This window comes from Sturnus vulgaris, chromosome 20 (genome assembly GCF_052056855.1).
Source record: "Sturnus vulgaris isolate bStuVul1 chromosome 20, bStuVul1.hap1, whole genome shotgun sequence".
In the NCBI taxonomy this organism is placed as follows: domain Eukaryota; kingdom Metazoa; phylum Chordata; class Aves; order Passeriformes; family Sturnidae; genus Sturnus; species Sturnus vulgaris.
In genome coordinates this window covers 7,249,578-7,269,973 of record NC_142262.1, presented here as the reverse complement: position 1 = coordinate 7,269,973, position 20,396 = coordinate 7,249,578, and the positions used below count along the sequence as shown (strand labels likewise).

General features: G+C 45.5%; 1 protein-coding gene across 11 annotated transcripts in view; it reads left to right on the top strand.

The window, feature by feature from the left end:
• PRPSAP1 (phosphoribosyl pyrophosphate synthetase associated protein 1) overlaps positions 1-17,739 on the top strand; it is a 29,416-nt gene extending 11,677 nt beyond the window's left edge. For 8 of the 11 annotated variants that reach the window (XM_088176504.1, XM_014889162.2, XM_088176503.1 and 5 more), the window contains 9 exons: positions 773-825; positions 2,500-2,566; positions 6,910-7,082; positions 7,492-7,607; positions 8,299-8,354; positions 8,853-8,998; positions 14,854-14,924; positions 15,561-15,707; positions 16,304-17,739. In XM_088176504.1, coding sequence (XP_088032630.1) covers positions 773-825; positions 2,500-2,566; positions 6,910-7,082; positions 7,492-7,607; positions 8,299-8,354; positions 8,853-8,998; positions 14,854-14,924; positions 15,561-15,707; positions 16,304-16,462 — 988 coding nt within the window. In that variant the 3' untranslated portion in view covers positions 16,463-17,739. Of the gene's footprint in view, positions 1-772; positions 826-2,499; positions 2,567-5,238; positions 5,267-6,909; positions 7,083-7,491; positions 7,608-8,298; positions 8,355-8,852; positions 8,999-12,522; positions 12,568-13,088; positions 13,193-14,853; positions 14,925-15,560; positions 15,708-16,303 lie in introns of those variants that run through there. The other 3 variants (XR_015807796.1, XR_015807794.1, XM_088176507.1) reach the window with 3 other exon arrangements.
• Positions 17,740-20,396: the final 2,657 nt, after the last annotated feature.

Below are 20,396 nucleotides of genomic sequence, written 5' to 3'. Positions count from 1 at the left end.
TGGCCATGGCCACAGAGCAGATCCTGGGAGAGGAGGGATTTGTGTCTCTGCTGCGGGGTCTCAGAGCTGAGGCTCTGGGTTAAAGCACAAATGCATTTAAGTGCTTACTAATGGATTACTTGTCAGTACAGTTAAATACTGAAGTGTCACCTGAGGGAAAAGTCTGCATTTTGGAGCCTTTTAAAATGCTCTTCAAAGTGAGTCTTTGTTTTGTAAGAAATAAATTTAAAAGAGGAGGGTGACTCATCTTTGTTGCATGAGTGTTATAGCTTTGATATTTGAGAAAAGGAAAGAGTAATTTGAAAAAAAATTTAAAATTGAAGTTAAAATCTCATTAATCATTTGAGTTTTTTTAGAAGGAAAGTCCAAGGAGGAAAAAAAAGGGAAAGAGGTGGAAGTCAAAAAAAGTGCCTCAGGTGCCATTAATTGAGTCTGAGTAAATCATTCAACTGCAGTTGCACATCAGACCTGCCCAAGGGGGCATTGCACAGGCTGGCAAGGTGTCCTTTGCCATCAGGAGTCACAGCCTGTGGTCAGTCATACAGGCTTTGGGTACAGCAGTGACCTGCTGCACGGTGTCCCAGGGCCTTCTCAGGGGCATCAGAGGGAAGCAGACCCCCAGAGAAGGGGGTGCTGTAGTTCTGCAGCCTGGCTGGCCCACTCAGCTCCCTCTTGGGCAGTGCTGTGTTTTGGTGGTGTGTAATGTGGTCCCTGCTTTGCAGCACAAATTGCTGGCTTCTTCCATTTCTAATGTCCTTTTCTTTCTTTCCAGGCGTCTCGGTGCTGAGCTGGGAAAATCTGTGGTGTACCAGGAAACCAATGGAGGTAAAAGAAATCTCTACTATTTGCAACTGTTTTGAGGCAATCTTAGAAATGCTGGGTAACTGCATTGGCCAGACCTGTCTGAGAAGTGCAGTGATTCAGCTCTGATGTTACTGCTGCTCCTGGCAGTGCTAAACCTCCACGGCTGACCTTGGACAAGGCAATTAAACGTGTTCCTTGTTTTCCCTGGTTATCTTGTTTGTTTGCCCATCTGCAAACTCTCCTCTAGAGTCCTGCCTCAGGTTTTTGCTGCTGCCAAATCTTTTATGCTCCTATGCAAAACAAAACATCTCCAGGTTTAAAAGTAATGCCCTGCTTTTTCAGTGTCTGCCTTGTGAGCTTTTAAATTATCCCTTTCTTTCAGCCCTTCCTGCCACACCAAATTTACAGCTGCCCTTGCTTTAAAAGCGCAAATTCATGGCTGTGCTGGGGAAAATGCCTCTCGGAGGTTGCTTTTGTTTTTAAGGAGGTTAACACTCCTTAAGTGCCCATTTTCAGATGCTGGGCTAAAACACAAGGATATTGGCCAGCAGAGTTCTGTGGCCAAGAATCTTTTACTGTTTGAAGACCTCTGTTACCTTGTTTGCAGGAGAGAGTAGAACCACAGAGCTTGTACAGGCTATAGGAAGGATTTGTGGTAGTGCTGCTGCTGTTGCAGCCTGAATGGCCTCACAGTGGGAGAGCTGCTGTGGGTATGGTTGGGCTGGCTGGTGCATTCCTGCCTTGGAGAGCTCGCTGTCCTTTGGGGTTGGTTTTAAATCAGGTTGCTTGCTATGAGGTCTGAGGTCGTTTTTCATCACTGCACAGCAAATCAGTCTGCTCTCAGCAGAGTCCTGTAGGGTTACTGCCAGGGCAAGGCAATTAGACTTGGAATTCCATAGCTGAGGAGCTGTTTCTCTCCTTTTCCTTACCCCTGCCCTCTAGCTTGTTACTCTGGTGAAGTGAGCAGCTAAGGCAGGCACCTTGGGAAACCTGGAGTCATTGCTTTGGCTTTGCAGAGCTGCTGGGGGCTCAGCTTCTGCATTTGAGTCAGGGACCATAGGAGTGGTGCTCAGCAGAGACTCAGACTTCCAGCCTGTGGCAGTGGTGAAATGCCTTGACCTTGACAGCCAAACTGGGGAGTTCTTGCTCTGAACTCGGTGCTGCTGGTGTTTCCTTGAGCTCTCCAGCCAGCATGGAGCTGATCCCATGGTAAGCTGTGAAAGAGTAAAGTGCAAACAGTGCTGAGTTACCTTCTTGGAAGTACTGAAGGTTGTTCTGCCTTAGGAGGTTAATTGCTCACTAATGAATGTGCTGTTGATAACTTTCAGCAATCCATGGAGGCATGAAAAGGATTTCTCATTGAATTAAATTTTCTTTTAAATTTAAAAATTTTAAGTTCTAAAATTGTAATTTCTAAATTCTAAAATTTTAAGTTCTATAAAAAATAAACAGCTATTCAGCCCGCTTTTGCTTTGTCAATACAGCTAACTCACTGGCACGTCATGCCAGCCCTACCCAGGTCCAGCCTTTGGAAAATCCACTTGGCTCATCTGCATATGTATGTGCACAAAGGGCAGAGGAGGAGTCCTCATCTGCCCTGACCAGGGGGCAAGGTCATGGACTACAACATGGTGTGTTGTCACTGTCAACCTGATGTTTGGAAACAAAACTGACTCTGTTTTCCATCCTTTTCAGAAACAAGAGTTGAAATAAAAGAGTCTGTCCGTGGACAGGATATCTTCATCATACAGACAATCCCCAGGTGAGGCACTCGGGGCTTGGTTTTGCCCATGTGCTTTGAATCCTGGATCAGCAGATGCTTCAGTGGGTTGCTCACTATTAACAACAACCACAATAACCAGTGGAGCTCGTGCAGTGTTGTCATTGCTCTTAGATCTCAGGCCCCACGTAGTGTTAAGCTGTTAACATTCCCAGGGGATTGATTGCAACACTGAGATGCTTCCCATCAAATAACTGGAGTGTGTCACTTGAGGTAGGAACAGGAGTGACTGATGGTTTCCACTGAAACACCCCTGGTCTGTGTGTTGGTGGCCTTTCAGGCTCAGCTGTTGGCTGATTTCTGGCTGGCATTTCCATCCCAGGATGGGTGATTTCCTCAGCCTCACAACCACCAAGCATCGAGCCAGCATCAAACAGCAGCTGCTGCTTTCATTGCAGGCTGGATTATTCTTCCTCTTTTGCTGCAGTGATGTGAAACTGTGCTTCCCTCCTGTACTTTTACAGTTCTTGATTATGATGGGCCTTTTTGGGTTTTATTTTGGGCTGTTCTTTGCTAGGAGTAAAAGAAGTGCTGCAAGTAAGGAGAGGGATAGAAAATCATCTGTAATCCGAGGAACCTTGCTCCTTCCTGGCTCAGGAAGAGTAATGGGACAGCACTAGGGAGATGGGAAGGGAACTACCAATAAATGATAACTGCAAATCGACCTACTGTGAGTAGGGGAGGTGCTGTTTTCAGAGATGAGGTATTGATATTAACAAAACAAGGATACTCCTGCTCTGATTGGTAACTTATTACTTCATGTGATCTCCAAAATCTGAGCAGAATTTGATAACTTGGAAAAAGCTGAGCTCAATTGTAGCTCAAAAGAAGCAGGGAGCAGAATTGCCTGGACACGGGATTTTTCCTTGCTTGCCAAAGAATGAGAAGCCACTGAGAATTCAAGTCCATTTCCTCTGTGAAATGCTTGGCCTGTTGTAAAGAAATCAGTAGAACTACTAGACCAGGACCAGTTTACTCACTTCTGGAATTCCTCTTGCAGGCAGAAACATTTTCCTAGGGCTCATCTCTCTCCAGAGAGATGCCCCAAGTGTTTCCTCCCTCAGGGAGAACTAAATCTCTGCAAGATGAAAATCCCTTGCTGTAGGATTATGTTTCGGGTGAATGGTGCCATTCTGTTGTCCCCTACTGAAGGAGTTCTCTGAAATAACTTGTAACTGAGAGCTGTGTAAACATGAAACAGATCAAGTGCTCAGGGAGAACTAATGCAGAGCATTAGGGATAGGAACAGTTTTGGGCGGGGAAAACCTTCCCTTTAACTTTAACCTGTTGATCCCCTTGTTTCTCCATTAACTGAATTCAGTGTTTTGGGCCAAGAAATGGATCTTTTTTAGCCAGAATGTTCAAGGCCCTCCAGGTGTGGAGCCAGTGTTGTGCAGCCAAATCATTTTTCATTCCTAAACTGCAGCTGTGCCTTGCTGCATTGCTAGAGAGGACAGGTTCAAGGACATCTCAATTTTGCAGTGGGTTTCAGGGAGCTTTTCAGGAGAGTCAAAACAACAACTGTGTGGAATAATCTAAGAATAGGACTTCCACACTCCGTAGTGGTTTGAAAAGAAAATATTAGGACTTGTTAGTAGAGAGGGAAACAACCTTGTTATGCTGCAGTGTGAATTCAAGTCTGCATCTTAAATGCACAGAGAGAACAGAAAGACCTGAATGTTTGATACAGGCTCTCTCTCATAAAAGCCGTAGCACAACCAAAAGAAAAGGTGACAAGGACAGTTCCCATCCAAGACTGGTGTGTGGACTGGCATTTGTATGAGGGAAAATCAAATAGCTCATGTTTAAGTGGCAGAAAAATGAATCAGTTTTTGATTTTGTGATACCCTAAAGGCAAAAGGAGCCTTTTAGTGCTGAGTGTTGGTGCTGATTGCTGCAAAGTCCGTGGACAGTGTCACATAAGGTGTGTGCTCAACCTCCAGAGCAGGGGTGTCCAGGGATGGCCCAGGCAGAGATAAGGAGCAGCAGGGGAGGCTCTGGGGTGGTAAGCAGGGTGTGGGGTAGCTGAGCTGTCTCTGAGTGTCCTGGTAATGAGCTGCCAGCCCCTGTGGGAGGTCTTGGCTCAGCCCTGCTAGCAGTAACTAACTGAGCATGGCTTCAGGGCCAGAGATGGGGAGGGCAGCAAGAAGCCTGGGATGCTCTCTAGGCTACCTGTTTTGGAGATGCAGGGGCTGGCCTTCCTCCACCAATGTCATTTTCCCCACCTGGTGCCCTTGGTTGGAGTCAGTGCCCCTTGCAGAGGAGCAGGTCAATGATGGCTCAGCATGAAGCCATCTTAGCCCACCCATCCTGGGCCCTGCTGAAGGGACAGACACATCTACCTCTGCCTGTGCCAGCTGGTCTGCAGGAGCTTCCCAGAGCCCAGCTTGAGATCCTGGGAGAAGTACCCTCCTCCTTCTCCATCAGTATGGCTACTGGTGTCCTGCAACAGCACCAGGACTGCTGGTGCCTTTTGAAGTCCCAGTCTTGTTCTCTACCTGCTTTCCATGTGAATATGTATGTATTTTCAAAGAGTAAGTTGAAAAATGATGATGAAAAATACTAAGTTTCTCAGATGAACTTTAAATATGCTTCAGTTTGACCACTTTGTTTTTATATGACACTGATAGTAGCATCTTTTTCTCCTCTCACAGCCCCACTGGCACAGCTAAATCACCAAAGGGAAGAAACAGTTCTTTGTTTGCTTGTTGTCCTGTGTGGCAGGGGGCTGTGTTTTATGTAATTCTTGGCTGGGTGCTCTGGAGCCAACAAAGCTTTCTTGTGTGTAAATGGCACTGTGTGCTCAGACCAGCGGGACAACAGAGACCCAGAGCCTCCCAAACAAAGAGGCACAAGTGGAGGTTAATTTCCAAAGGAAGGGAGAGCAGTGGAGCAATGGAAATGGTCAGAGGTTTGTCATGGGTCATGTCTTTGGGCAGCTGGAGAAGCTGTCTCTAGTGGCTGTTTCAAGAGGAAAGCAGGGCCCAAGCAATGTCTGGGTAATGTCCAGAAAGCTCTGCAGAGCTTTAGGCTGCTCTGTTTACTCTGCTGCTGTGTGGAAAGATGGCCCAGGCAGCCCCTGCCCTGTCACCGTGGGCTGCACAGCTGAGCCACTCCAGCCCTGCCCTCCTGAGCAGGCTGGGGACGTGCAGGAAACCCCCAGGCAGGGGGGTCTGTATTGCAGGAGTGCCTGTCCTGCCATCTGAAGCACGTGCTCTTCAGGTTCTAAAAGTTATCGAGTCAGTCTGGTGATGCAGACAGTGTGTCTTGGTGTTGGTCTTAAGAACTGAAGGGGAGCTAAGGGCTTAGTTTTTTTTCCTCATCCCAAAATTAATTAAAATGCAGATTAATGCACTCCTACTGGGCCGTTGCCGTCATTGTGAGGGAGCAAAGTGTAAATAGGATATTTCAGTCTCATGACCAGTGATAGACTCAAGGAAACAGCAGGAAGCTGAGTCAGGAGACGTTTAGGTTGATATCAGGAAAAGGTTTTTCACCCAGAAAGTGGTTGAGCACTGGAACAAGCTCCTCAGGGAAGTGGTCACAGCACCAAACCTGTCTGAGCTCAAGAAGCATTTGGGCACCACTCTCAGGGACAGGGTGGGATTGTTGGGGGTGTCCTGTGCAGGACCAGGAATTGTACTCATGATCCTGATGGACCCCTTCAAACTCAGCATATTCTGTGATTCCTCTGCCTATGTTACTTTTTGTTTGGTTGTTTCTTCTTTCAAGAAACAGTCCTTTAGCATTTCCTGTGCTATTGTTCCTTCCATCTCTAGTTAAGCTAGTGTGGAGATGCCAACCTCCACCAAAGTGCTGTGTCTGGAGTTTGTACTGCTCCAATTGCAGGATTTCTTAAGGCAGGAAAAATAACCTGCATTACATTAAAGAGGAAAATACTGTAAGAAATCCAGTGTGGATGAAGTTGTGTTGGCTGCATGTGTTCCGTTTCTTTTAAAGACTATTTTATTTCAAATTACACTGTCTCAAGTGACATTTGTTCCAAACTAAATTCTACACAAAGTCTTTTATGTCAGATGATGGAGGGAAATCATCATACACCTTATGTTAGAATATAGAATCAAATTCCAGACCACAGCTCTTAAGTGCTGGTGTCATGTCCTGTATGTGTAAGAGTTGATTGTAATTTGTTGTGGCATGGTGGAAGGAGCTGTATGGCTGCAATCTGGGTCTGGCATACATTGGCCTGAGATGTAGCATTACTTGATTGGAATTTTGGTGAGGGGTGTTCTGGGTATAAATTGAAAAGAAGTTACTTTGGAAAAACACCTGCTGATATTTGGAACCGTGTTCAAATCTCCTAGAGATGTGAATACTGCTGTCATGGAACTGCTGATCATGGCCTATGCACTGAAGACTTCCTGTGCCAGGAACATCATTGGAGTCATCCCCTACTTCCCCTACAGCAAACAGAGCAAAATGAGGAAGAGAGGCTCCATAGTCTGCAAGCTGCTGGCTTCAATGCTTGCTAAGGCAGGTGAGTGTCCCAGGGAGCAGCAGCAGGGCAGGCCTGGTGCTGCTGGGCATCCCAGAGGTCATCTGCCCTTCCATTCTCCTGTTTGATGTGGGAATGTGTTGCTGAGGTCTTGAGCCATACTGAGGGTGTTAATTTTCTTCAGCTTTCTTGTGTTTCTTTGTAACTTGCACCTGGGAAGTGGCCAGGAAATGTTATAGTGAAATACAGTGTCAGCCCAGTGCTGGGGCATTACATGCCTGTTTCTCATTATGTCTGTGGAATGTTCTGTGTTAATCTGTTTATGATTATTTTATGACATGACATAATAGTCTGAGTAATAGCTAAAACAGTCTGGAAAATGGAGGTTTTGAAGGAACTCCTGCCATGTGGGAAATATTTTCAATAAATTGTTGTCTTTTTTCCCCCTTAGGTTTAACACACATTATCACTATGGACCTTCATCAGAAGGAAATCCAAGGCTTCTTCAGCTTTCCAGTAGACAACCTGAGAGCATCCCCTTTCTTGCTTCAGTATATACAGGAAGAAGTGAGGTTACTCTAGTTCTGTGTATATCTACTTGTCTGAGCTCATTTTAGTGTGATGGCAGCATTGGGCCTCTGCTTAAGTGGAGGTGGTGGTGTCAGTCTAGGTCAATCCTTCTGTTAATGAATTCTTTCTCGGGGGTACCAATTGCATGTTTCATGGAAAGACTTTACACTTCTCTGATTGGATAGAAACTGAGCTGCAGCACAAGCAGGAGAGGAGCTTGCTCTCTGTGGAGTTAATGCCATTTGAGAGCTTGTGCTCCTGCCTCTTATCACCTCTGAAATCCTGTAAACTGCTTCTCCTCTCCCTTTGTGCTGTGCTGGATTTCTGACTGCTCTGAATTATTGATAGACTTTGTCTTGGGCTGAGTGTAGGAGTGCTGAGCTCAGCAGGGTTGGGAGCAGGGCACGGAGGTTTTATTCTCCATGTGCAAAAGATGATTTATTCCCACGTGGTGAGAGCAAGGCTTCCCCATATGGGGAGGGTTAAACATAGTGAACATTGCCACCTTTGCAGAATACACATATACGGGTGTTGGAAGCAAGTGCAGTTGCCTCTCTAGTTTCTTGTTACAGAATGAAAATTTGGTTCTGGGGAGGAGGATGGGTGAAATTATTCAGCCATATATCAAACCAGTTACTCCCTAGCAAGGAGGTCTTTTTTAAATTAATTAATTTTTTATCACGTCCAGATTCCAGATTACAGAAATGCAGTTATTGTAGCCAAATCTCCTGGTGCTGCTAAAAGGTAAATGAATGCTTTGCTAGCTGGTTAAAAGTTACTTGGAAAATACCTGAACTGGTGGAAAATATACCAGGGAAAGTGTGGGAGGGTGGCAGGTGGATTGACAATCTGGTCATAATTCCTTTGTGGCTGGAAGTGGGATGGATGTGGTGCAGGTAGGCAGCTGAACTTTGTATTCCCACCTTCATGGGAGTAAACTCTGTCAGTCCCACTGAAATGGTTGACTGGGGGTCAGACTGGCTGGAGTTTCAGCAGTGCCTGACCATCTCAGAAAGCATTTCACATGTGGAGGAGCACAGGAGACCCTGTGGTGGGGCCAAGGGCTAGAGTGGGATTTGGGATATTAATAAGGGATGAAAAGTCACTTCCAATGAGTTTCCACAGAGAAAAGCCACAGAGGTGCAGTCTTTGCTTGCTGTTATTGTGGGAGAGACTTGCTGTAGTGGGCTGTGAAGCTGAATCAGCCCAGCGCCCTCCTGAGGGGCTGTTTTTGTCTTGCAGGGCTCAGTCTTACGCCGAGAGGCTGCGCCTGGGGCTGGCAGTGATCCATGGAGAGGCTCAGTGCACGGAGCAGGACATGGATGACGGGCGTCACTCCCCTCCCATGCTCAAAAATACAACTGTGCATCCTGGCCTGGAGCTGCCATGTAAGATCAAGCTTCTCTGCTTACCTTTGGGGGAATAAAAAGTTAAAAGTTTGGTGGGAAATTTCTGTTGGTTTATCTGTATGGGTGTAACCAACCTAAAGGCAATTAGACCAGTGGAATTTTTTTCATGGAAAGGTTGATATCAGTGAGTTGTGGGAGAAGTCACAGGGGAAGGTTTTTATTTAACTCCTTCTGGCCATGCAGAGCATCCGTATTTTCTCCTTGGCTCTGCCTGCTTTATAATGTTAAATTGACAAACCTCTGATAAAGGTGGTGCTTTTACAGTGTTCAGCAATCAAATTCATTGAGCTGATGAAACAAAGGAGATGTAAAAGTGTAAGTAATGAGCTAACAACCACTGAGAGAGGCCATTGGCTCTATTGGGGAGGGGAGGGCTGGTCTTTGTCTTCCCTTCTCTGCAGCCATTGTTACTACTGGAAATTTTCTGTATCTTGGCACCCAGGTGATCATATTCCAGTGTCTGTTTTGACAAGGTTTTGAGGTTCATATGGCTGAGGTGATCAGCTTCTCCAAGAGCATTGCTGACCTGCTTCCAGAGCTCTTGCCCTTGATTTGGGAGCAGAGAGCAAAAGAAAAAAAAGGAAACTTGTGTTCTGGGAGATGCCATCCCCAGGATGTATTCCTGCAGCAGTCAAATAACAGCAGTATGATCAAAATCCAGCTCCCTTTTGGGAGGATTTTAGCTTTCTAGGCAAGTGGTGGTAGCACAGAAATTGGAAGCAGGAAGGTGACTGAGAGCTGCCAGTGGGAAAGGCTGTGTGCTGCTGTGTGTGGCAACATCAGCAGTGGTTTGGGCTAGTGATAATCATCTAATCTTTGGAAATTTAGGGAGAACATCCAACCACTTTGTGAGCAGCTTGGGAGGGGAGGCAAGTAAGACTGCAGGCACTTTACCCTAGTTGTGTCTCACTGGAATACAATCAGTTAAACAGTGCTTTTGTTGCTGGTGAAACTCCTCTTGGGCCTTGGGGGGCAGGTGGGGTTTGGCAGTGAAGTTTGGGGCTTTATTGTTCTACTTCTGACAAGGATATTTTTTTCATGCCTGTCCAAGAAAGCAGGAATTTGCATGGTTATTCCTCACTTTCTCCTTTCCCTCCTATTCAGGAGGATGCTGTCCTCCAGAATATCCGTAGCTGACATTTGCCTGCTATGGAGGAATTGATGTGATTGTGTTTTTATTTCCAGCCATGTCACTTCAAAGAAGCTCAACTGTGGAAGGTTGTGCTGCTGTAAATGGCTGTTCATACAGAAATGTGCCCTTGTCCAGTTTAGTTATGAATCCAATGGAAGATTGTTTTCAGTCCTCAGCTATCCAAACACAAACTAATTTGCTGTGTATCACCACTTTCTTATTTTATCTCTTGTTGCACAGACTCAGCACTTGACCAATGACCTTACATCCCAGCATGCCTAAGGCACAGTGTAAAACAGTCGAGCTGTGGCTTGGCATCTCGCTGTCATGGGGTGGATTGTGGGGCAAACTTGTCCAAAACTCTCAGTAGAAGCTGCATTTCTCTGCAGTTTTCTAACCTGAGACATACCTGGTTTTAAGTGAGCTGGGTTCTGGTGGTGCAGAATTCTGAGGTTATCCCTATCTGAAAGCAGTCTGTGCATTCTGGTTGTGTCACAGTCTCTGGCAGACAGAGGTGAAAGTACAGCTATAATGGCAATGCTGCAAGTGTCTGTGCTGACCCTCTCTGCTGTGCCTCCTTTCTTGTCCAGTCATTTGAAAAGCATCTTCCCACCTCAAATGTCACATAATTCCAACCCCTCGTTCAGCTTTCTCTTCCTGGTGGTGAAAGCTCTGAGGGCAGAGTGTAGCAGGGTTCAGCTGTGTGGTTGGTTGTGAAAGGTCAGACACGTGCTGCTGCTCAGAACTGGATGTTCCTTACACTAAAACTGTCCCCAAACCCTCTGATTGTCAAAACAGAAGCAGTCTGTGAGTCTGCCTGGCTCAGCAACCAAACCTGGACCTGCTAGTTTGAAAGTTGGGGATGTTCCTGGGGAGTGGCTGAGACTTCTAATGGAACATCCCACTCTGGGCTACAACCAGATCAGCGTGGAGCATCCCAGACTTGGCAGTTGAAGCTGCAGGCAGTTAGAGCCAGGAGAGAGGTGAAACCTGTGTCTGGGAGCAGCCCCAGAGCCCCACAGTGATGGCTTGTGCTTTGTGCCATTCTCCATGGGCTTCCTGGGGAATTGGCCGGGCTCCTGCATCCTGGCATGCACCTTCTCCCCCTGTTCTAGCAGGGATCATGTGCTTCTAATTAATGAGTGCTAGGCAGTGTAATGGCTTATTTATTGTCCTGTGAGCGTGGCCTGATGTGATATTCTGATTCGTAGGGAGCCACAACAGAAAAACGCCAGAGGTGCTTCTAAATTGCACTTAAAATGCTACGCTAGAGTGGCAGCAAGAGCCCATCACTGCAGCCCCTGAAATCAGAGCCTTGGAGACAGGATGTCACTCCAAGGTTATTCCCTTTGATTGTGTGCTTTTGTGTCTCAGAGCTTGCAGCTGGCTCGGGGCTGTGCCTTAACAAATGCGTGGAGACTCTTTGCATGTTTCCTCGAGAAAAAGAGTGGGGCACCATCTGTTATATCATTTCAGTGGCTTTGGAATTCAGTACTTTATACAGAGAGCTAATGGTCTGCTTGAATCCCAGAGCCCAGCAAACTGCCACAAAGGGAGTTTGGGGGAGAAACTGGAGTAACTAAAGGTCTGTTCCTACTTCCCTACCCCCATCTTGCCTGTGTTTAGGCTGGGGCACAGGGATGTTTTCTGTCCTTCCAAGGTTATCTCTACACAAAACAATTCATTCTTGAGCAGCCTTTTGCTCCCAGGCTCTGTTGTAAATGCAGCATTATATTTCTTGGTGATTGTCACTTTAATTCACACTGTCAGCTCCAAACTGAATTTATTTTAGTATTTCTTAACCTGGTTTTGACCACTTAATTAAAGCAACATGTTTGCACACCTGGGCATGTTCTTTCCTAGTGCCAGTGATCCTGCCTTTAACATGTGGTACTTTGGTGTATATTATGCACATCTGAATGAAAGTGTTCTTTGATATTCTTATTTTGTAAAAAATGCTGGTTGGTCTAGTTTTTTCTCTTTATTTTTCCCCCTCAGAAGCTACAGATACCACAAGCATCTTTTCTTACTCTCCAGAAAAAGTCAGCAACTCTTTAACCCAAACTTGTACGTGATCCAAGGGGTTACACCAGGCAAAAGTACCACTATGGCTTATTTCTGTTACTCTCTCCTGTCTACAAACATAGAGGGTTTGTGTCTGGGAGGAAAATATTCTTTATTATTTGAATCATTTTTCAAGGCACCTCCTCATAGCAGTTCTGACTTGCACATCTTGATATGTCCAAAGATTTTGAAGAAGAAACTGGCTGCACTAACCCTTGTGTAGACTCTCATCACCTTGGAGCAGTTGAGATTTGATGTGGTTGTGGGTAGATCTTTGGCTTGCAATTTTTTTTTCTTTTTTTTGCAGAGAAAATTGAACAAGGAAAAGGGAGAACATCTCTTTAAGATCCGGGTAGGTCGACATGTTGCCTACCATTCTTTAAAAATAAACCAAAATTGAAATACAGCTCTTTAAAAACAGACAGAGATGCAAAGCACTGCTAATCTTGCTGGTTGCCATGTTACCCTTTAAGCATAGCAAGGAATGTGTCTGCTTCCTTCAGGGAGTAGAAGGATATTGATTTGCCAAAACTCCACGTCTCTGTGAGTAAAATAGTGCTGAGTTTCAGCTCCCTAGGCCTGTTCACCATTTGTGTAGAAAAGTTTCCCCTGACCTGGCTGTTGTAAGCAGAGATGGCACTCATCAGTGGATACACACGGAGGCTGGGATGGCAGCCAGGTGGAATCCTTTTGATACTTCACAGCTCCCACCAGGAGCTCTGTTACTGTCCAGACCAGATAGTAAACTCATAACTAATCTAAGCAGGTCAGTAATGCCTGTAACTGAAATTTATGACCTGCTTATATCTCATGGTGCTTAATCTTCGTTTATTACAAATAATCTTCCTTCTCATGAGAATATTTTTCCTTCAGGATTTAGATGTGACTTTGCATTTGATAGGAGACTCAGAAATAACCATGCAAGGGAGGCTGAGAAATCTGTGCCGTGGAGCTGTTGATTAACTCTTCAGTCCAAGGTAGCTGTGACTTTTAACTGCAAAACCTGGCAATGAGTGATGGGACTTTGGGCAAAACAGAATTTACTGGACACCTTTTATACAGTTTTGGTAGGTTTATGGAAAACCAGCTTGTGGAGTAGGTTATGGATGTGAAGAACAGCTCTACACAAGAATCTTCGAAGTTGTGGTCCTTAAAATTGCTTTCATCATATCCCTCAGTGTGACTCATTCACCCCGTTGTGCTTGCACTCTAAGCATTCCCAGGCACTGATGAGATATGGGAATAGTACTGGATCATCCTGCTGTGCAGGATGGGGAGTGTAATGTAAGACTTTTTTGGTGAGGAGAGCAGAGATCAATACTCAGGCTTTTTGGTGGGCAATGGCTTTTGTTCTCCTGCTGCTCAGGAATTACATTGAAGTGGCTTATCCTAAAGGAGAAAAATCTTGCTATGTCTGAACTCCTTGAGGCACTTGAGAAGCCTCTGTGGGTGGAATCCTGCCAAGACCTGAGCTTACAAAAGGAGGGGCACCAAGTGCCTTGGTAGGAAACTTTGCACTCACTGTGGAGAGTATAAAGGAGGGATATGGGGTGTGGAGGTGGGCCAGGTAAGTGTTACAAAATGCTGGAGGTGCCTCTTGGCTTCAGTGGTTAGATCAGCCCAGATTGTCACCTGTTGACACATGTCTGCCCACCACAGTGTCCTTTCCATGCTGGAAGTTTTTGTACCAGCAGCCCATGGCAAGTGAGAGGTTTGGCAGATGGATAGCAAGTCCCTGGCCTGTGCTGGAGGTTGGTTGCTGTTTGGTGTTAAGTCTGAAGGCTGTGTTACATCTGGATACTCTCAGTGTATCTTAGTTCAGATTTCTGGTATTTTTATGATGCTGCTGGAATTTTGGCAGGATGAGGTTTTGCATGAACCCTGTCAGTGCAAAAGTAGTGTCAGGAGGGAATGGAACCTTATTTCCCAGCACATCTTTTCACTGTGTGCCAGGTAGCACAGCTTGTCAGTGTATCCTTTGATCCAATTGCTGGTTGCACTGTGCTTGTTGAACTGAGTTTCAACTGGATTTTGTCCTACTCTTTCCATTAATCCACTTCAAAAATAATCAGCAAATTTGCTTCTGCAAACTTCCTTAAGCTTTCTTTGCCTGAGCAGTTGGTATTAAGGTTCTTACACCCTCTCAAAGACCCCTCTGTGTTTGGTGATGTGAGAAAGCAAATGAGCTGCAATGTAAGTCTCTGATCCTACAGATGATTTACTGAGACCAAGAGGTGAAAAGTTGCACCTTGTAAAGCACCTGCCCTTTGAGAGGTGCTGCTTGGAAAGGCCCATTTGTTGTTCCCAGTCTTGGAATAGACCCCTTTACAAGTCCTGTGCTGGAGCACTGATATTGCCCATAAATCAGGTGCTGATTTGTAACTCTCCTTGCACAGGGTTCTGTTAGAGAGTTGAAATTGCTTTCTGTTACTGAGGTTAGTACAAAATCGCCACAGAAACAGAATTTCCTCTTTATGCAGCAGTGCTGTTCTCATTTAGGTGGGTGTCAGGATCGTGTAAAGCACGTCTGTGTCTGCATCAATGTAAGATGTTCAGTGGTTCAGCCTCTTGTGTGGTGGAGCTGTCGGGGTTTGACTCAAGCCTGACTCACCTGGACTCTCCTTTCCTTCTTCTTTAGTGATGATGGCCAAGGAGAAGCCGCCAATTACTGTGGTTGGAGACGTTGGAGGAAGAATTGCCATCATTGTGGTATGAGTGTGAGGGGAACAGGTGGGGGGTGGCTCCTTCACAGCACCTTTGCTTCAGCTGTTCTATCCCTGATGGACAAAGGGATGGCTGGTGTAGGGGTAGGAACATGTTTTTTAGGCACTCTTTTCTCCAGTAGTGCTGGTGGCTTTGGTTATTTCAACTTTCTGTTGAAAATCATTTGCATTTCAACTAAAATCTCCTTGCTTCCTTGATTCTAAGTGTCAGATGTCTGCAAGTAATGAATAAATCCAGGGCACGCAGAGAACACTCCTGAAGTGTTAAAAAGCCCCAAACAAACAAAAAACTTGCCAAGCCTCTCTTACTTGCTATGCCATGCTGCAGTGTAAGTAATCAACATGCAGCTCCTACCCCATGAAAAAATACTCCTTGCTGATAATAAACAGCCAGTGCATGTGCAGGGCCTAATTTGTTTCCAAGACACAACATTTGTTCTCCACACTAGCAAAAGGGTCGTTAAACCAGGGAAATAGCATTCACAGATTAGTCATGCACGTGGCTGTCCTCATCAGCGGCTGAAGTAGACAGGGATTCTGTTTTTCATCACCCTGCAGATCCACTCCTACCCTGCAGGCTCAGTAAACTTCTGCTTTTGATGTTATTTCTGTTTCTGCTCAGGATGACATCATTGATGACGTGGAAAGCTTTGTAGCTGCTGCAGAGATCCTGAAAGAGCGTGGAGCCTACAAGATTTTTGTGATGGCTACTCATGGGCTCCTGTCAGCAGATGCTCCCCGTCTCATAGAGGAATCCTCCATTGATGAGGTGGGTTTGGTCTCCAGACTTCAGAGTGGGGGCTGGCACCAAAACTCACAAATTGATGTCCTTCCCATGGCACGTAGCTCATGTCTGGAATTACTCATTTAATCAGGTGCTTTCAGTTAGCTGGTTCTTCATTGGAACAAAAAAAAAAATTGTGTGTGGTTAATACTTGCTCAGATCAGATCTGCTTCCCTGATTGTATTTTCTCCCTAATAAAAATATTAGTCATCCCTGCCTGGACACTTCCCTCTCTGCAGCTGGGGCTGTGTGGCTGCCGTCTCACTGTGCAGCCCCTCTCTCCCAGCTGATCAGGGGCTGCTGGTACATGAAGAGGACAGGATTTCAAACCTTAGTAATAGATCCTCTGATCTTAGTGGACCCACCAGCCTGTTGGAGAGTGCTGGTTATGCTGGTCCCATCAACAGACTTTCACAGAGAGGACACAATTAATTTTAATCTTTTTTCCTAATATGCAAGGATTTCTCCCCCTGAGCTGTGAAACAGCAGTACACACCCCTCTTGGAGTCAACCCAGGGTGGCTGCTCAGGGAGGGTGAATGTTCAGCAGCACAACTTCCTTTCCTTTCTGGCCCTGCATAGGTGGTAGTGACCAACACTGTTCCTCACGAGGTGCAGAAGCTGCAGTGCCCCAAGATAAAGACTGTGGATATCAGTTTGATCCTGTCAGAAGCCATCCGGCGAATCCACAACGGCGAGTCCATGGCCTATCTCTTCCGCAACATCACTGTCGATGACTAGACCTGAACCTGCCCCCGTCCTGGATTCCACAAGAGAAGGAAATCTGCATGGAAAGGCAATACCATAAAACATAGGCATAACACAACTGTTTATTTTTGTAGGAGCATTGAGGTTTTCAGGGTCTTGAGCCATGAGATCTAACAAAAAAAATCAACCTGACCAGCACTTTACAAGTGAATAGAAGGGGCCACTGGCAGTGGGGGGGATTACACCTTAATTAAGAGAGATGGAGAAATGAGGTGGTGTTGAATTTTTAAGTTCCTTTAATGATTTTTTTTAAAATGTGTTATCTCCTGCCCTGTAGGGGCAGAAAGAAAAGCTAAACAGAAGTAGCTGTCAGCTTGTGAGAAGGGAACAGAGACTGCTCATTGCTGTGTGGGCAGCAAGAGCTGCCTTTGGGGGTTTTTCTGCCTGTGTCTCACCCCAGAGCACAGAAGGGAACGTTCAGGCTGTGCTGCTGGCAGAGCTGAGCCAACAGCAGCTCTGTGCCAGCTCAGTGGCCTCTCCCCTCCTGCACAGCAGAGCAGGGACTTTCATTAGAACTAAGTTAGCGGAACATCCCAAAAGGACAGCTTAGGGCAAGCCATTGACAGGGCTGCTCCCAGGCCTGGCTCAGGGAGCTGGGAACAGGCTCACGTGTGTGCCCCAGCAGAGCAGGGAATGCTAGTTAATGTGTTGGCCTTTTCATTTTGCGAGCTTTGGATCATTATTGCTCTTCATTGATGAGTCACGTGAGGGTCTTGCTCCTCACTGGAACACTTGTCTGCACTGCAAAGCCAGGCGTGATTTTTGGAGTTGCCTGGGGCTGAATTTGTGGCAGAGTCTTGTGGGGAAGGGAAGTTGGAATGTCTGCTTCTAATGCAGCTGTGCTCTCCAAAACACTAACACTGAACCTGCAATAAAAAGTGTAAGATTTTTCAGCTTTAGTGCTTCCTGTGAATCCTGTGCCCTCTGAAGAGCTGCTGTGTCTGTTCAGAGGGGCTGTTGCTGTAACAAGGCTCACTTGGCAGCTTGCAGCCTTCTTCCACGGGGAAGTAGGACTGGCTGATCATTCCTTTCTTGAGTGATACTAATTTTTGGGTGGAGGGAACACTTGAGGAAGCAGCTCAAGATGCATGAGGAGGGCTTTGTCTCCAAGATGATAATAAGGTTAAACTCCCAAACTGATCTTTCCCCTTTTCCCACACTCCAGAAAAACCTACACTACTAGTCTGCTGATGTGAGGAACAAATAAAAGCTGCTGGAAGCAGTTGCTTCAACAGCACAGGAAATGTTCAGTTGTTTAGTTTTGGTTATCCTTATTCTACGCCCTTGTATTCTACTCCAACATCTACAATGTGCCACGGGGCCAGCAGTGACTGAGCAGGACAAGCCTTGAACACCAGGCAAACAAATGGATCTCAGCATGCAGTGCTTGGACCACCCTCAGTATCCAGCATGGATTAAACCTCCACGCCAAATTCCGTGAGGGATGTGCAGGACTGGATGAGGTATCAAAGCTGTTGATGGGTTTTCCTGTATTTTGAAACAAATCTCAGCTGTACTCTGTGACCACAGCCTGGCTCTTCAGCCTGGAGGGGTAACATGATACTGCAAGGATTGAACAGATCATCTGGAGCTGTGGAGTCCTTGCAGATGGTTGGGGCTCCTTTCTTCTGAGCTAGTGCTGGACAATGTTCTTCATTCTGGAAGCCAGTGTTAGAAGTGTGAGCAGTATTGCTGGTCTCTCCCCTTCAAGGTGCTTGTCAGACCTGCCAGGAGCAAGGCTGGGGCTCATTGAGGGTTGTTGCCCCATTCAGATTTGCTTTTGCTGGGCTCTATTTGGGTAGAAAGCATAGAATCACAGCACCACTGAGCAGAGGGTTGTTCCTGTGTGCCCCGGGCCATTGTCCTGAATGAATGTTTTATGGTTGCTTAAAGAATCATCAGCAAAGGGATTGGCAAAAGCAGGCTTAGTATAGAAGTGAAAGTTTCACAAAGTTGTTGGCAAGGTTCACTCTGCTACTTACTACATGGTAAAAGCAAACTAAAATCTCAACCAAATCAATCTAAACCCAAAATCAATCCAAAAATTATGTACATTGAGTCTGAGGAGGGGGGAAGGGTAAGAGTAGGAAAGGCAATGATGAAAGGAAACACGGGATGAATCACAAGGTTCAGAGTAGACCCCATTGCAAAACTGAGCCCCAGACTTGACCAACAGTTTAGGCCCAAAGGTTTAACAGCACTGAAAAGCATAAGCTGTTAAGCTATTGCTTATGCTGAAGTTAAACAATTTAACAATTTCATATAGCATTTACTTAAAAGTCTAAAGTACTTAAGAATCTAGGAGAACAATGTCCATAGTATATTTGCTATAGTGCATTCCCACTCACAGACCTGAAGGAGCCTGTACCAGGTACCTCTGAAAAATTCCCCTCAAGCTCCTGGGAATACTCACATCAGATGTCTTTGCTTCCTCTCAACAGGCAAAGGGTTGAGCTTCGAGGAATGGTCATAATTCCTTTCCATCCTGGTACAATTCAGGTCAGCAGCTTTCCTTGAAAGTTCGATAACAAAAATGTTATTCTGCTTGGGTTGTTATTCAGGCAAGAAAAATAATTTTCCAAGGCTGTTTGTTCAAAAACAGGAGCTTGTTAGACAGTACAAGTTCCTTGGGAGCAGACAGTGTTTTTGTTAAGATTGAGAGTTGCTCAGCTCAGGTGCTGTTCTCAAGGCCAAGGCCTAACAAGCATTTCTCAGATCATAGTGCAGCTCAAGAGCAGAGGGGGAGGCACCACCAGAATCCACCCCGTGACTAAAGACAACTTCTCTTGCTCCACAGAGTGGCCATGTGGTCACCTCTTGCCTCTGTGCCTATAAACAGGGATTTATTTTGTCCAGATTATAAATTGAGAGAAATTTTTGATCAGGTTAGCTAAATACTGTGATTTTTGAGACTGTTGAATGTGATGGAACAATACTGTGTATGCAAGGACATCTGTGGGACAGTGCTACCTGTCTAGCTAATATAAACACTCCAACATATAGAACACTACAGTACATTAAGCATAAAATGACAGAAATCAGTAAAATTACAATAGGATGGAACGTTAGATCTGGAATTCCTGTGGCAGGGTGACCACCCAAACACAGTCCCACCAGTGATATTCTCCATTTCTCATCACTCTTGGCAACAAATGGTGTATCTCTTGTGATCAGAGCTTTGTGTCCATTGCTTCAGACACCTTCCAGCAGTCAACACAGCTTGTCGTGCTGCAGTAATTTTTCCTCCAGTGCAACGTTCATTCCAGTGAGGGTGAGCAGGAAATCTGGCTGGGATGTGTAGGTGATTGTAGCAATTGATGAGTTGTGACAGAACTGAATAGTTGAAGTCACATCCCCTAATTTTGGAGAAAACTACAAAGCCAAATGTTTGAGTGATGCCTTATTTCTATAGTGGTGTGGTCTCTATGGAATCACAAATAGTTCTTACTCTTCCCAATGTATATAAGTACATTTTCAAGCATTTCAGCAGGACAAATTTCAAAATGACAAACATTTTTTTCCGTGTCAAGGTAAATGTCTTGGGCATTAGTGGTGTTACTTTCACATATAAATCCCTGTTGTTCCTGTATATCACACACATCAACAGTGACAGTTTGCCTTTTGTTCCCATTTTGTTGGGCCCATACTCTGTGTTGTATTGGAAATAATTCCATAGTGATTTAACCCCAGTGCAATGGTTTGGTACATGGGGTTTACCAAAGCAGTGTTTATTGTTAAAGCAAAACCTGTGACTTTACTGTTGGTAGGGTCAGAAGTGAAATTAACTGATGCCACCAAGGTTGCAATTCTCATTAAAATTTGTTTGCATTATCCCTGATTACCTTTTACATTTCAGTGGTCAAGGTACCTCCATAGCTTTCCCTTATAGTTGCTGCTGCAGTAAATT